At 40.9% G+C, this 15,526-nt stretch overlaps 1 protein-coding gene across 2 annotated transcripts; it reads right to left on the reverse strand.

Moving 5' to 3' along the window:
* Positions 1-9,015: 9,015 nt before the first annotated feature.
* On the reverse strand, positions 9,016-14,770 carry LOC124701918 (TSL-kinase interacting protein 1-like). Of its 2 annotated transcripts, XM_047234019.1 has the most exons (15): positions 14,645-14,770; positions 14,477-14,532; positions 14,244-14,378; positions 14,078-14,160; positions 13,949-13,996; positions 12,982-13,091; positions 12,308-12,392; positions 11,937-12,207; positions 11,453-11,761; positions 11,211-11,314; positions 10,697-10,935; positions 10,323-10,599; positions 9,824-10,228; positions 9,607-9,744; positions 9,016-9,512 (listed from the first exon to the last, which is right to left on the reverse strand). In XM_047234019.1, exons 3-15 carry the CDS (start codon positions 14,344-14,346, stop codon positions 9,333-9,335), a joined length of 2,352 nt encoding a protein of 783 aa, XP_047089975.1. In that variant the 5' UTR covers positions 14,347-14,378; positions 14,477-14,532; positions 14,645-14,770; the 3' UTR covers positions 9,016-9,332. The 2 variants fall into 2 exon arrangements, with proteins under 2 accessions (XP_047089975.1, XP_047089976.1); XM_047234020.1 differs by lacking the exon at positions 14,645-14,770 and having other exon boundaries at positions 11,211-11,315; positions 11,499-11,761; positions 14,477-14,602.
* Between the last annotated feature and the right edge of the window lie 756 nt (positions 14,771-15,526).

Below are 15,526 nucleotides of genomic sequence, written 5' to 3' on the forward strand. Positions count from 1 at the left end.
CGGAAAGGACCGCAGCATCCGGAACCTCACGCACGGGATCGTCCGCCGCCGGGTGCACGCGCTCGGCCGCGCCCGCACCTCCTTCCGGAGGCGTCGTCATCCGCGACGACGCCAGGCGCACCTCCTCTGCTCCGGTTCGTCGGACGACGAGGTCGGACCGCCGCTCCCGCGTAAGGAGGAGCACGCCCCGCCACTACTTCCACCGGCGAAGAAGACATGGTGGGAGAAGGAGGCCGGACAGTAGAGCATTTTCTAGTTAGTGTTCTGATGAGGTGTATTGATGTAGTATTGCTGTATTTGGTATGAGCTGATGAATAAATGTAAACACTTTTATTGAATAAATATGTGGAGAAATGGAATACCTTTTGCTCAGTACATACGTGGAGAAATTTGAAGAAATTTTCTTGGATAAATCCCATGACTAACGACTGGAAGGATCTGGAACGGGAAAAGACAACCTCAAGGTCCTACTTGCAAAACTTCATATGATGACAGGGTCCACCGTGACACCATTCCAGTCTTTTTTGACTAATCTGATTTGGACTTACAACTTGTTGTACTCCGGCTTCCCAGTTTGCAACTTAATGTACTAATTTGCACATGAGGTACAAGTTGTTGTATCTGGGATGTAATTAGCTTTTTTAGGATATAGGAAGTACAAAAAATGGGATTATTTAATAATCTGTCATGGGAACACGCAATGTTATCATCCAAGAGAGATAAAATAGCCGATATAACATCAAGAGCAGCTACAACACCACACACACCTACTCAATGCCACACGACTTGCAAGTGGCGACGCGAACTCATAGCAACCAATTGAAAAGACTCGCCTTCCTACGCCACCCGCCATGAATCGCAAGGAGGATGGACACACCATTGATGCAGACCCACATTGTGCTGAGTGGCGGGGGCACTTGGTTTATGCTTTTCTGCTATAAAGGCTAAAATTTTACAAGTTGGGCCCCAGCCAACTCAAACACAAGGCCCCCACTCACTTGGGTCCCAAGTTGGTTTTTCGGCTAGGTTCACCCTAGGACACAAAGCTCCAAGAATGTGTCATGATCGATGTTGGAAACCTCGCTCGAATGACTCTGGCTCCATGTAAGCTTAGAAGAGTCGGAGAGTGGACGGTAGGTTTCGACTAAACCGGGTGAAGGTGTCTTCTAAGAAGCATCGGCAATGGTATACATTGTGCCTCGTAGACCCATGCTCTAAGTAACAGGCAACTTCGACTCAATATTTATGCCGCTTTAGGGGCTCCAAGAGCAACCAAGGCAATGCTCCCGGGAACGAGGTTACATCATGGTGCCATTGTTCTGTGATCTGGCGAGCTGGATCTAGCGGAGCCGGGAGGCCAAAAAGATCCTAGGTGGCGCGGTCTAGGAGGGCGCGCCACCCTTGCTCGTTTTCTCCTCGAGCATCCTCGGTCTTTCGTCTTCAACCCTAACTCCGAGTTTTGACCTAGAAATTACAAAAATGTCCCCCAATGCGATCTCAGAAGAGGCGGAGTGGAAACAAAGAAAAATCGAAACAAAGCTATAACCAGCAAAATTGGAGGGGGGAACACCGCCAGAGCCATCCCCGGTTGGATCCCACCCTCTCCAACATCATCATCCTTGTATCCATGATGAATGGGGAGTAGTTCACCTCTCGACTATAGATTTATGGCAGTAGCTTCATCTATCTATCTCTTGTGCTATCATTGTTGAGAACCATATGAGTTACCTTACATGATTACGGTAATATATGTAATTTCTATCTGGCGGATCTTTGTTTTATGAGATGATATTTGAGATTTTGAATTTTCGCAAGAACTTGGAGCGTCTTTTGTTTTGCTTGTGTCTAGTTTTTTTTTAAATCCATGTGACCATCATATTAAGTACCTTACATGCATATGAAAGGGCTGCTGAAATAAACTCTACTACCCTCCAGTAAAAATATGTTGCATGTTATGAAAAGAGAAAGATGAATGCATGGTATCACTAGTTTTAAATGCTTTATTGAATGGTGATTTGCTAAGTGCCTTATTTAGTGCTTCTTCTTAATAGTATATATAGATGTTTAACATTAAGTATCATTGTTTGATGATAAATGAATAGCACAATGAACACTACATGCTTCTAGATCTCTTGCTAGCCAAAAGATGATGAATTCTCACACAAACTTAGAACTGTATCCAGCTGTAATTTGTTCACCCAACATGCTATTTTTTTATGGAGAGACACCTCTAGTGAACTTTGGATCCCGGTTCTATTTCCTTTACTTATAAATTCAACTACAATCCTGATCTGTTTATTTTCTGCAAACATCTCCTTCCATTCGATACGTCTAATCCTTTGTGTTCAGCAAACCGGTGAGATTGACAACCTCACTGTAAGTTGGGGCAAAGTACTTTGGTTGTGTTGTGTGCAGGTTCCACGTTGTTGCTGACGCCGGTAGTGCATCCTGTCACTAGTCAGTTAGCAACATCTTCAGAAGTCATGCATTTCTCCTACTGGTCGATTAAACCTTGGTTTCGTACTGAAAGAAAACTTGTTGTTGTTCTTATCACACCTTTATCTTGGGGTTTCCCAACAGCGTGTCCGCATACGACGAGCACACGCCATCAAGCTGTTTTCTGGCGCCGTTGCCGGGAAGATAGAGGATTTCTGCAAGGGGAGTCTCTCATCTCCAATCTCTTTACTTTTTTATAGTTTACTTTATTTTGTTTTGGTTGCCTTCATTATATTAAAAACACAAAAAAATAGTTTAATTTTATAGTTTTTATTATAGTTGTCTTTATATTAAAAACACAAAAAAATAGTTTTTATTATAGTTGTTATTTTTGTTGCTTAGTTCTAATTTTGCTAAAATGAGTATTCCTTAAGTTGAGGTTCGTTCTTTAAGCAACACGGGGGAGAAAGTTTGAAAGATGCTTGGTATAGAATAAGTAATGCTCATCATAGATGTACTAAAAAAATCTACCATGATCCTCCTTAGAATTTTTTATGTTAGTTTATCTAGCTGGAATAGATATCTTCTGGATACTCTCACTGGGGGTAATTTTCTGGGTGCTCCCGCTTTGGAAGCCTGCAATTTAATTGAAACCTTGGTAAAAATTTCACCTACTAATGTTGTTAAAACTGAGAACACTTTGGAGTATGTTATAGAAAGACTAACCTCCCTAGAGAAAAATTTGCCAAATTGCCTTGGTAATTCTAGCCAAATTAATGAATCCCTAGAAAGTATCAATAAATGAGTCACTATTTTAGAAGCTAGCAATACCCATGATAATATAAATCTTAGGATTGGTAAGCTAGAGGAAGCTATGAAAACTTTAAGTTCAACTTTTTCTTCTCTTAGGTTTAAGAAGGAGAAAGCCTTTGTGGGAAAAGAGCAAAAACTTATGTATGTTCCAAAGGCACCTAAACCAAAACCCCATAATATGTTTAAAATTGATAAAACTTTTAGTACAACTAAGAGTGGCTTACATGTTGAATCATCTCCAGGGGTATCTAAAGTGCCTATTTTGACAAGTTATGTTTTAGAGAAAGTGATTGATCTTGATGCTTCTTCACTTGATAATACTTGATGCTCGCATTTTTACTGCGCCTAGCTGAAAGACGTTAAAGAAAAGCGTTTATGGGAGACAACCCATGTTTTATTTACAATAATTTTTCTTTTTGTTGAGTCTTGGAAGTTATTACCCCTGTAATGACCGTTCCTTATCATTTTTATTTCGTTTTTGTGCCAAGAATAGCCTCTAATAGGAAGAAAGTAATATTTGGGGAAGTTGCTATCCTGAAAACAGATTATGTGTTGTTACCATAAAAATTCGTAAAAATAGCCACAACAAAATTTTGACCTGTCATTTTTTATTCATATGCCCCAGGTTATTATATAACTTTCGTTAGTTTACCACTTTTCGAGATAAGCAACAGAGGATTTTCAAAAAAATTGACCTGCTGTTATGTTTTGACAGATTTTTGCACTATTTGCATTTGTCTCTTAAATCTCTTTCTTTTTTAGTTCTTTTGATCAAAGAGCTTTTTGAATGGTTGCTACAGTAGCTTATGCTTTAATAGATGTTTGATATATGTTAGTATTGAACCCAAGTGGATTTGTTTATTTTAATTGTACTAATGCTGCTAATAAAGAATTGCGTGAAGTTTTTGTATGGAGGAAGTTTTCAAGTGTAGGTAGAGAAGAATGATGTGATGAGATGAAGAATGGACAAAATCTCAAGCTTGAGGATGCCCAAGGTATCCCCTCTTCATCAACAAAGTAACAGGTCATCTCTCTATACGCTATATTTTTATTGTTTCATACGCTATGTGTTGTTCTTGGAGCGTCTTTTTTTTTTGTTTTGTTTTGTTTGCTGTAGCATATGTTGGATCCCGACACATTTGTTTTGGAGAAAGACCCGCTCCTTTGTAATTGCATAGAACGCACTAGTTTTCACTGTTATTGTTCTGCGACTGTTCTATTTTTCTGGTACTGCGTTTAGCTCTTGTTCTTTCACTTGAATTTTGTTCAGAGCACGTTATTATTCTTTATTTGTGTATGATTAGCTCTCTGGTCCATATTGTATTTCATCTCTGAGAGTTATTTCAAATAAGTTGATTGGTGTTGGATACGAGTAAAATATTTCATGACTATAGTGATGCAAAAGGAAGCTTGTCTAGACTGTGGCATAGACTTTGGCATGTCATGTTGGATGTTATTCTTGTCATATGCTTAGTATTTATTGTTTTTAGCATGACTTGTTTCAAATAGCTGAGAGTGCATAATGTGTCATTAAAAGAATCATGTGTTGTTGCTATCATAAAAGTATAGTATTGTGGTATTCTCCTTTGACGCTTTATTGGGTTGACTTGGCACATGCTTAGACCATGTTATGACTATAACCAGTCAACTAAAGCCTCTATGATCATTTCGTTTTTGATTTGTAATATCATTTTATGCTTTGATTGATAATGTTTTGTCGCTATGCATGATTATAGCCATTATTGCTCTCTTAGTTGGCCGCTTCCAGTCTTTTTGCTAGCCTTCACCTGTACTGAGTATGAGCTCTACTCGTGCATCCAACCACCAAAAACCAAACTTGCCAATTGTGTCCACCATATCTACCTATATGTGGTATTTTACCGCCACTCCAAAGTAAATTGTTTGTGTGCTACCTTTAAACCTTAAAAAATTATCACATGTTTTGTGTAAATTATAGCTCATGGGAAAGTAGTCTAAAAACTATTATTGTAAGTATTATATCCTATGCATTTTTAGTTCTTATAAGTTGCTTGTTGTGTGATAACCATGCTGTTATGGGGAACACCATCAATATGCTATTGTTGAATATCATGTGAATTACTATGCATGCTCATCTTGTTTGAAGTAAGGGAGATTTACCATGAGTTGCAAATATTGGAGTATGCGTATTGTTAGAGAGGAACATTGGGCCGCCAACTAAAGCCATATTCACATGGTGGAAGTTTCAGCTGGGCAAAAGTCTAAATATATGTTGTCCTTGTTTTCCCGGTATGGTGTCCAAAAAGTTGAGATTCATCAAAATTGAGAAATCAAATGAGATTCATCTCCTAGGACCTTTGTACAGGAGGCAAGGTGGTACCCCTTTGTGACACTTGGTTAAAACATATGTATGTGATGAAAATCCATGGAAGTCCAACCTAATTAGGACAATGTGTGAGCACTATTGGTATATTATGCATGAGGCAATGAAACTTATAGGAAGTAATTATGCATAAGCCATACTATTTATCACTACCGTTGACATGAGTTGCATCTCTCAAAATAAATATTTTCAACACTCCTATTGCTTTAAAAATAAAAAGCTCTAGCACATGGGTAATCCCTGGTTCCCTCTACGAAGGGTCTTTCTTTTACTTTTATGTTGAGTCTCACCTTCTGTTTTATGCACCAATTAAGAGGGCATAGTTGTCATTCTTAGTGCAATATGCATAGTCCTAAAATTATTATTGATTGATTCATGATTATGCTATTGCTTGCTCTCAAATTATTTGTATCTAGTCACCCTCTAAACTTTGAAGGTGTCCTTGCATTTATGTTTTGCTATTCCATAAGGACATGTTGAGTACCACTTTATTATGTTTACTCTACGGTCATAAACACATAATTGCATTCAATGCACTATTATTTATGATCATTTATTTGAGTTACTCTTCATGTTATAACATAGTTGCTAAGTTCAATTGAATTATATCTATCATAACTATGTTAGAGTACTTAGATCCCAGCTCACAATGTTTTACATGCTTGATCAAAATTGTGTTGGCTTCATGTCACCTCAAAAATTATTTTGTTATCACTTATCTACTCAAGGACGAGCAGGAGTTAAGCTTGGGGATGCTGATACGTCTCAACGTATCTATAATTTTTGATGCTCCATGCTTGTTTTACACCAATTAATATGTGTTTTGTTTACATTTCGTTGCACTTTTACATGATTTCCGGCACTAACCTATTAACAAGATACCATAGTGCCAGTTTCCTGTTTTCTGCTGTTTTTGTATTTCGGAAAAGTTGTACAAGCAATATTCTCGGAATTGGACGAAACAAAAGCTGAAGTCAATATATTACCGAAACGAAGACGAAGTCTGGAGGGGGGGGGGGGGGGCGAAGAGGCGCACCAGGGCGCCCAGACCACCCCTAGGCGCGGGCTGGGCCTGGCCCGCGCCTAGGGTACGTGTGGAGCCACCAGGCGCCCCACCGACCTAAATCCTCTGCCTATTTATACATCTTCTCGGGAAAACTCTGGATACCGGAGCCTCCATCCACGAAAATTTCCATCGCGGCCACCATCGCAGAACCCATCTCGGGGGTTCTGAAGCTCTTTCCGGCACCCTGCCGGAGGGGGAAATCATCGCCGGAGGCATCTATATCGCCATGCCCGCCTCCGAAGTGATGCGTGAGTAGTTCGTCCATGTACTATGGGTCCATAGTAGTAGCTAGATGGTTGTCTTCTCCACTTTGTGCTTCATGTATCAATCTTGTGAGTTGCCCTACATGATCAAGATCATCTTTATGTAATCCTATATATTTGGTTTGCTGGAATCCGATGAATATTGAATACTATGTTGAGATTGATTATATATTCATGTCATATGTTATTTGTGATCTTGCATGTTCTCCGTTGCTAGTAGAAACTCTAGCCAAGTGGACACTTGTGACTCCAAGAGCAGGTATTTATGCTCGATAGTAGATTCATGCATCTAGTTTTCTGGGAGAGTGACTTTATAACTTCTAAGATTGTAGATGTGTTGTTGCTACTAGGGAGAAAACAATGATATTTTATCCAAAGGTAATTCTATTGTTTACTTTACACACATTGCTTAATGCGATAGTCTGTTGCTTGCAATTTTATACTGAAAGGGGTACAGACGATAACCTGAAGGTGGATTATTAGTCATAGGCGCAGTTGGATTACGATCTATGTATTATGTTGTAATGCCTAATACCAAATATCATAGTAATCATCTTGTCATGTATGATCGATGATCGATGTTCTATCAATTGCCCAGTTGTAATGTGTTCATCCAACATGCTATTTATTTATGGAGAGACTCCTCTAGTGAACTTGGACCCCGGTCCTATTTCTTTTACTGATAAATTTAACTGCAATCCTGTTCTTTTTACTTTCTGCGAACATCTCCTTCCATTCGATACGTCTAATTCTTTGTGTCCAGCAAACCGGTGAGATTGACAACCTCACTCTAAGGTGGGGCAAAATAATTTGGTTGTGTTGTGTGCAGGTTCCACGTTGTTGCTGACGCCGGTAGTGCGTCCTGCCACTAGTCAGTCAGCAACACCTTCAGAATTCACGCATTTCTCCTACTGGTTGATTAAACATTAGTTTCGTACTGAGGGAAAACCTGCTTCCGTGCTCATCACACATTCCTCTTAGGGTTCCCCAACAACGTGTCCGCATACGACGAGCACACGCCATCAATCTACCAAGGCGAGTGGGGATCTCGAGAAATAAATCCGGTACAGAACATACGCACACCCATGCGCCTCGTGTGTATAAGTCCGCTCTCAAAGTTTTAGACGTTAGTTTTACAAACGCTTAGCAAAAAGTATGACTCAATTCCAACGGGGTTGAAAATGGGTGAGATGCATAGTTTTATACATCTTAAACCCAAGGTATATTGAGGACATATTTTTCAAATGGATCTAAATCGATGTACTACGTATGATGGATCATTCTTTCCATTTGTTTGTTTTTTATGTTTTCTCTCCGTAACATTGACTGTCGACATTTTTGAAACCTATCGCGATGGTCAGCCAAGACGGTCGCCCGTCAATTGACGTCCGCCGTCAACTGGGCGTCGCTCCAGCCCGGTCTTCTTCGGTTTCTTCAACGGCGGTGCGCCATCGTCGGCGGAGGAAGTACGCGGGCCGCTGAACTTCTTCGACGGCATGGCGTGGAGGCGACGACACGCGGTGGAGTGCGAAATGGTGGGAATGGAGGCGGCGGGGTGGGGAAATGGGGGGGGGGGGGGGGGGGGACATCCTCCTTTTTGGAGGGAAATCCCCACTCTCTCGCCGACAACGCTAGCCCACGATGTTTTTTCCATCTGTCGACGCCCCGCTTGCCCTCCTGTGGGTTGAGAGTGGGCTGGGAGCACCGGCAGCAAAATCGCCTTGTGCCGGACCAAAAACAAATTTGGGGAGAAAGGCCTTGATCGACTAGAACGGAAAAAGATGCAGGCGGGGCGACTGGAAATGGTATCATAGTCGATGCGCCGCTATAGCAGTTGACCTTAAACCAATAGTTTTTTTTTTCCTGCCAGTGCTTCCAATAACGATGTGTTCTGTACTTCTGTAGCTGGAGAAGCAGCACAAGTCTCCGCAGCATATTGTGTTCTGAATAGCAGAATACTATTTCCTCCTGCGAAGATACTTCTTTTCCAGATGAACTTGTGCCCAAGAATTAATAAGGCCATGACAGGGTATCGTAGAAAAGAAAAGGAGGTCATGACGAGATACCTAAGAATATAACCAAACATCGATCTCATTAACTATTGGTCAAATAATCTGATGACTTGTACATGGAAGAGAAGCTTTATTGTAACCAAGCGCTTGTACATGCCTTTTGTACAGAAACAACACGATTTACACAGTACACGAGTTTATGTCATAACCTTACAGCAACATGGGTCTCTACTGACAACAAAGGCACAGCGAGTCCGCACATGTTGGATTGGCAACAAGCAGCTCGCTTGGGCAATATAAAGCCTCCTCCTCAGTGGGATGCGCCATTGGCAGTATCCTTCCTAGCCAACGTCGCGAGATAACCCGCAGCATCCATAACTCTACATGATGGGCAGAACTGAGTCGAAATTATCTGCCGCAAAGAACGACAAGTTCCGAAATGCATCCATGCTATTTTCCATCATCCGATTCCAACTATTGTCACTGTTTCCTAAGATGAAGTCATCAGCTTGGTATCTCACTGGTGGTATATCCAAGTCCAGTGGTTCAAGTGAATCAGCCTGTAAAAAAGGAAGATGAAAATATAAGTATCGGTATAGCTAATCCGGTCAGCAAGCAAAGATAAAAAGTACTGCTAGAGCAATTGTCCAATACCCAGAATATGTCAGCGAGAGACTGATCTTTTGATCCAGAATCATTGTTGTTTTGAGGTGGCGATTTGGGACAAAGTTCATCTATATCTTTGGCATCATCAGCGCGGAGATTGTCAGGAGTCTCTTTTCCAGCCAAGTCCTACAGCATGAGATAAATTGTAACTTAGCAATATCAAAAAGGTAGAAGCTTGTTCAGAACCCCTAAAATGACAAACAACCTCAAGAAAACTTAGAAACCCTTCTGAATTTGAAGAGTGAACTTCATTGTCGCTATCAGGAGGGCTGCTAGCTGAAGTGTTTGAACCTTCTTGCTTCCTAGCTGTGGCCAACTTAAAACTGAACTCATCACACGTTTCTTCTGCACCCCAGATGGTGGAGTGAGATGTATGAGCTGGCTGCTCTGCGGCTTGATAATGAGAGGTATGAAGGGCAACAGCTGCATCAAACGAGTCATAGCTGCAAGGATCAACATGGAAAAGAGCATTTTTGACAGTAGAGGTCGCTTCACAATCCATATTAGCAGCCTTGGATGCTTCTGTAAGCAAGTATCCAACACTGATATCAGTGAGGGTATCTGCCCAGCCTACTTCTGGTAATGCTACATAATTCATTTGTGGATCAACCTGAAGTATAATATAATAACAGATCAGAGATAAAAGATAAAAGATCAACCATAGGATTCTTGTCTTAAAAGTATGCACGAAACAGGAATAGGACCTCAAGGGCTTGGTTTGCAGGAACATTCATGGACTGCTCTTCCTCGGCATTCTTGCCTGTACTAGATGGTGTAGCAAGCAATGCCGACGACCGATCTTTTGGTTTACAAGATGCTTTCTCAGAAGCTAAGTCAATGAGCAACGTGCCATCCTTTTGCAGACAAGCCTCTGAAGAAGATTTGACCTGGATGTCTTCTGGTATCATGCAATTCTCAAAGTGGGTCAACGACATTTCACTTAGTCCTGCTTCAAGCTCAGCTAGGGAAAACCAGCCATACCTAATTGACGAAAAAAGTATACAGCAGTTAGCAACTATACGGTTGGCACTAAAGGTATAGAGGATTACTACTTAATATAGTAACAGAAACCCCATACCTTAATCGGAAAATAGAGGGGCTATTCACCGAACGAAAAACGTCAGCGACTGCAACAGTATCTCGTGTTGTCCACTTCTGATATGTAGCTAAATCCTCTTGATGAGCACAATATGGGAAAAGAACAAGCTCTCCACATCCAATATTTGAGTTGCCCCACTTGCGATTCATATGTTCTAAAACAGAAGACATTCTTTTCCTAGCACTTAATGTGAGCTCCAGATGTGGATTATGATCATCCTGTTAAAGTGCAGATAGAGATGGTATACCAAGCTCAGCTGTTAGAAAATTTCAGAAAAGAACTAAATAGCTCTGTGTGTGCACATCCATAGAATTAGGCAACACTTAATTTCACACCCACTACAGAAAATAGCTTATTCACAACATGAATGGCACAAATAAATTTATTTATGCTTCATGTTTCATATATCATGAACATTTTATCGACTACTGGGATCTCAGAGTTGGGGCTAACAGTTCACCAAATAACCAGTGCTAGCAAAAGGAAACATTACCTTCTCCAATGACTTCCGCGTAGCTTCATTTATTGGAAATAACTGCAGCTTCAGTTTCGAAGGTACTTGTGGATCTGCTTCTTTCATATGATTTGTGCCCACATCTGGCAGTTGTAGAATAAAAATATCAGGAGTTTGCACGAGTTAATCTAGGCCCAGCAATTACATGAGCTACACAACAAACACTAGAAACAATAGTACAGTGATTAAATGAACTACAACACAAACACTAGAAACAATACCATCAACAGTAGACAAGTTATTCGGTGATGAAGCTGGCATTGTTGCATCAACAGTAGATAAGTTATTCGGTGATGAAGCTGGCATTTTTGCATCAACAGTAGATAAGTTACTCGGTGATGAAGCTGGCATTGTTGCATCAACATTAGACAAGTTATTCGGTGATGAAGCTGGCATTGTTGCATCAACATTAGACAAGTTCTGGGTCATCCTGTTGCGTTCAAGCTCCTCTGCTGCATCAGCAACTAAAGAAACACCGGCCATGGCAGCTCTCTCCCATTTCTTATATGCAGCAGATGCACCGACACCACCTACAACACAAGTCATCTGCTCTCAACACTAATGTAAAGGAACATTCAATACTACAGAGTCAAGATTTGTCAAGACATGCAGATTTTGCAAATGATACATAACATGCAAATTTCACACAACGTAGAATGTGTAAGGCTATACAATATCAAATCTCAGATGAAAATAAGTGATCACCTGCTCTTCTTTTTTGTCTCACGGTTCTTGTTGCAGAGAGATCTCCTTTGATTACTCCTGACTTGTTAGAATTTGGCTCTGCGACCCGTTTGAAAAGCGCTCCTTTAGAAGAAGCTACTTTGCTACCATTTTGAGCATCCATGGGCAAGAGTTCTACCGACGAAGATTGATTTCCTGGAGTCTTGCTGAGAATTGGCGCTGAGGATAGGTGTGCCTCCGCTCGTGGACACTTTCTTCTGGTTCTCTTTCTGTCCTTTAGCAGCTGGTTTCCCTATAAATAGAATAGGTTGCATGAGAAACAGAACTAGTCACACGACCTTTATATTGGGATAAGAAACTGAAGACAACAAGCAAGCAGCGATCTAACGGACCAATGCATCCACAAATGATTTGAATCTTCGAGGCTTCAGATGTAGCTTTGAAGCACTGCAGCTAAATTTGTCGAGCAGAGACCACCTGCATTTAGCTCAGTTAATATCTCAGTATTTATCCATGCAATTAAAAGAAATGATGCAGGATCAAATAAAAAGGCGATGATTATTAGCAAGAAACGATGTTCTGTCCCTCTTACACATATACAAAGGCATTTTGTGTGTCGATGTACAAATAACTAGCTCCCTCCTTCTAGTCCCAGGCACTCATTCCCCAATTTTGTTATTATAAAGAGGTTTTTCTTTGTTCTAGCATATTTATTATGCAATGCAGGGAATAAGAGAAACTTCCAAATTGCCATAAATTCATTTTGATTGATTAGTCAGAACATAAAGATGTACAATGGAATAGAGCAACATAACACTAAATATTACAAGGTGTTTACACAATTGCGCTGTTAAGGCCTCACAATTCTAGCTCTAAACACTATAGCCAGAGCTGTAATCTGTGTTGGGGTAAAATATACCACACACATTAAGTAGAAAAGACTATCCAAAGTATGGTAGAAAGATATAGCAAAGCTATTACTATTTTCTATTATGCTACTGAAATGAAAAAAAGAGTAATACATGTTATCACATTAACTGTATATCATCAAGGCTCGTTTAATTACCAGCGGAGCATAGCAGCAATGATATCCTTGGAGTTACGTGCATCAAGTGAGAACTCAGGACCCAGAAGCTTCTTCATACGTCTAACAAGACGATAGTAGTAATGTCTGACCTGTATTTGCAGGCAAATACTGAACCTTCAGGCTAATGGCTTAGTACAATGTATTGTCTAGTTAGTGCATGTTCAGAATTATGCCAGACATGTGATGGTGTAAGAGAATAAGCGACAATAAAGCACCTGTCATCATAGAAAGTTATAAAACCAAATGCAGTATGGCAAAATGCCTCAAGCTGCTCGAGGTGCAGAGTCGTAGCTGAAGCTTGTGCCTTTCAGCTCACCACACAAGAAGCTAAGACACCGAGGTGTGTGCCTCGCAGCCAAACATGGTTAGGGCAGGGAAAAAAGAGGGAAAACTAGGGCAAACGATGCAACACCTGAATAAAAGCTAGTGGCGTGGTGGGGTATTTCAAAATCTCATGATCAGGATTTTGGAGGTTGTCAATCACCACGAAACATAAAAGGGGATATAATTACAAAGTGAAATATGCTGCAGGCGAGGAGGGTGAATGGCTAAAAGTAAAGGGATGAGACTGTCTGCAAGTGAAAGGAGCTCATCCTCATTGGTTTGTTGAGATGATGTGATTCTCCCTCCCTGCAACACCTCCCCAGCTACTGCAAGGGCAACCTAAGCAATAATGGCTTCATACCTTTATGTTAATTAAAGGGAGTGCTATGTCAACGAACAACAAAGGCCTAGCTAATGAATAAAATTTCCCCTATGGCAGTTGCTTCCAGATAAATTGTGTCTACTGAGGTTCTATTTGCCATCAAAATGGGGATCTTTCAGGGCAGTTTGCATACAACCAAAACTTGCAATTCCACATGTATGTTCCCTCTCTCCCAAATTTCTAATTAGTTATGCACAGCCTTCAAAATCACACGAACATATTGGTGGAAGATGAGGTTACCTGATCCTTGTTTTTGCTCTGGACACGGAGAGTTATCTTCTCAAAATTCTACAAAAAAAACAAAGAGAAGATGTTAGCCATCTGCCAAATCTGCCAAAGTAACATTGCATCCAGAAGGTATAATCTTACTTTTCCTACTTGGCGCAGAGCATTGAAGAAACTCTCTTCCTCTTGGCGTGTCCAAGCGGCCCATTTCCGTGGCGTCTTTTTTTCTACCGAAATGGACATATAGATCAGGAAAATCTAGCCCTAGCAAGGGAGGAGTTGAGGAGAAAAGTTTGGGGGAAAAGCGAACCAGGCTTCTGCTCCTCGGGGTCGGATTCCGAGGGCGGAGTGTCTTCTGGCGAATCAACAGGCTGAGGGGGTGGACTCATCTCTTCGGAGACCTCCTTCTCCATGACATTCGCGGCGCAAATATCTCGTAGTTTGTCTGCTTGGATTTCACGCGACAGAGAGAAAATCGAATATTCAGGAAACAGCAGAACAGATCGAAGAATTTCAGAGACTAAGAGAAGGGAAGGGACTAACCTTGGTTGCCGATCGGAGAGGCCCGCCGGCGGATTCCGATTTGAGAGGAGAAAAATCTACAGTTTGAAGGAAATTTTGAGATTGGGGAGTTAGGGATTTGGAGGAATTTGGGGGAAAATTGAGCAATGAAAGATGAATGCAATCGGTGAAAGAGGGATCTGCCGCCACCTGTCCCTCCTTTTCGAACGAACGGCTAATATTACACCCTGGTACGGACCCGAACAACCTACGACGTCACGCCTGGTATTAGACGCTCGGCCGGTCGGTCCGTCCGTGTCTTTGCAAGACCACGAATTTTGCCGTGGTATGGTATTCCTATTGTTGGCTTTTTGGGACAAAAAAGGAGGGGGAAATACACATGTGCCCTTCTTTATCCAAAGGGGAATATCCAAGTCTAAACTTTCTAAAGTTGCTTTCAAGAGGCAACTGGTTAAGATCGATTCTAAAAAACGAATCCCTCTAGTTAGGGTTTCCTGTCCTCGCGGTGACTCCGTTGACGTTGAGAAAATTTATCCTTCCACCGTCTCTTCACTATGCAGATTTCCATGTTTCCACCAAAATCCGCACAATAATGATCGTAAGACATCCATTAAATATAAGGTGCACGTCGAAACATGCATGCTATCCGGGTGGAATTGTCACAAGTAGTGACATCACAATAGTTCACGGCAGAATCAACAAAAGAACATATTGTAAAATCCCAAATTTGCAACATTCTAAAGCATGCACTCCACCATCATCATGGTTTTGTGCATTTAAAACCCTAAGAAAGTATAAATTCACAAAGTGCAAAAAGGAAAATCAATAAGACACTTTATAGGCTTATAGACCATCTCTGCTTTTAAATTTATTTTGAAAAGTGAGTGGTGCCAAAGTGTTCCTTTTGGGATTGGCAACACGCTGATATTTTTTTCCAAATTTTTCTAACGTACTTTGGTCCTAGTTTGTTTTAATTTTGAATTCAAAGTATATAGAAAGAAAAAATAGAAAAAAGATACAATAAAACGAACTAAAAGGAAAAGGGACACGGGGTGACGATTCGGCCCATGG

The sequence above is a fragment of the Lolium rigidum genome, chromosome 3, assembly GCF_022539505.1.
Source record: "Lolium rigidum isolate FL_2022 chromosome 3, APGP_CSIRO_Lrig_0.1, whole genome shotgun sequence".
Classification (NCBI taxonomy): domain Eukaryota; kingdom Viridiplantae; phylum Streptophyta; class Magnoliopsida; order Poales; family Poaceae; genus Lolium; species Lolium rigidum.

Bases quoted from the DNA above. Each gene is read 5' to 3' on its own strand.
- LOC124701918 (XM_047234019.1), bottom strand. From the start codon at position 14,346: ATGGAGAAGGAGGTCTCCGAAGAGATGAGTCCACCCCCTCAGCCTGTT. The intron at 13,997-14,077 runs GTAAGATTATAC...TTTTTTTTGTAG, and splicing joins CTCTGCGCCAAGTAGGAAAA to AATTTTGAGAAGATAACTCT. The intron at 9,513-9,606 runs GTATTGGACAAT...CCTTTTTTACAG, and splicing joins CTCTCGCTGACATATTCTGG to GCTGATTCACTTGAACCACT.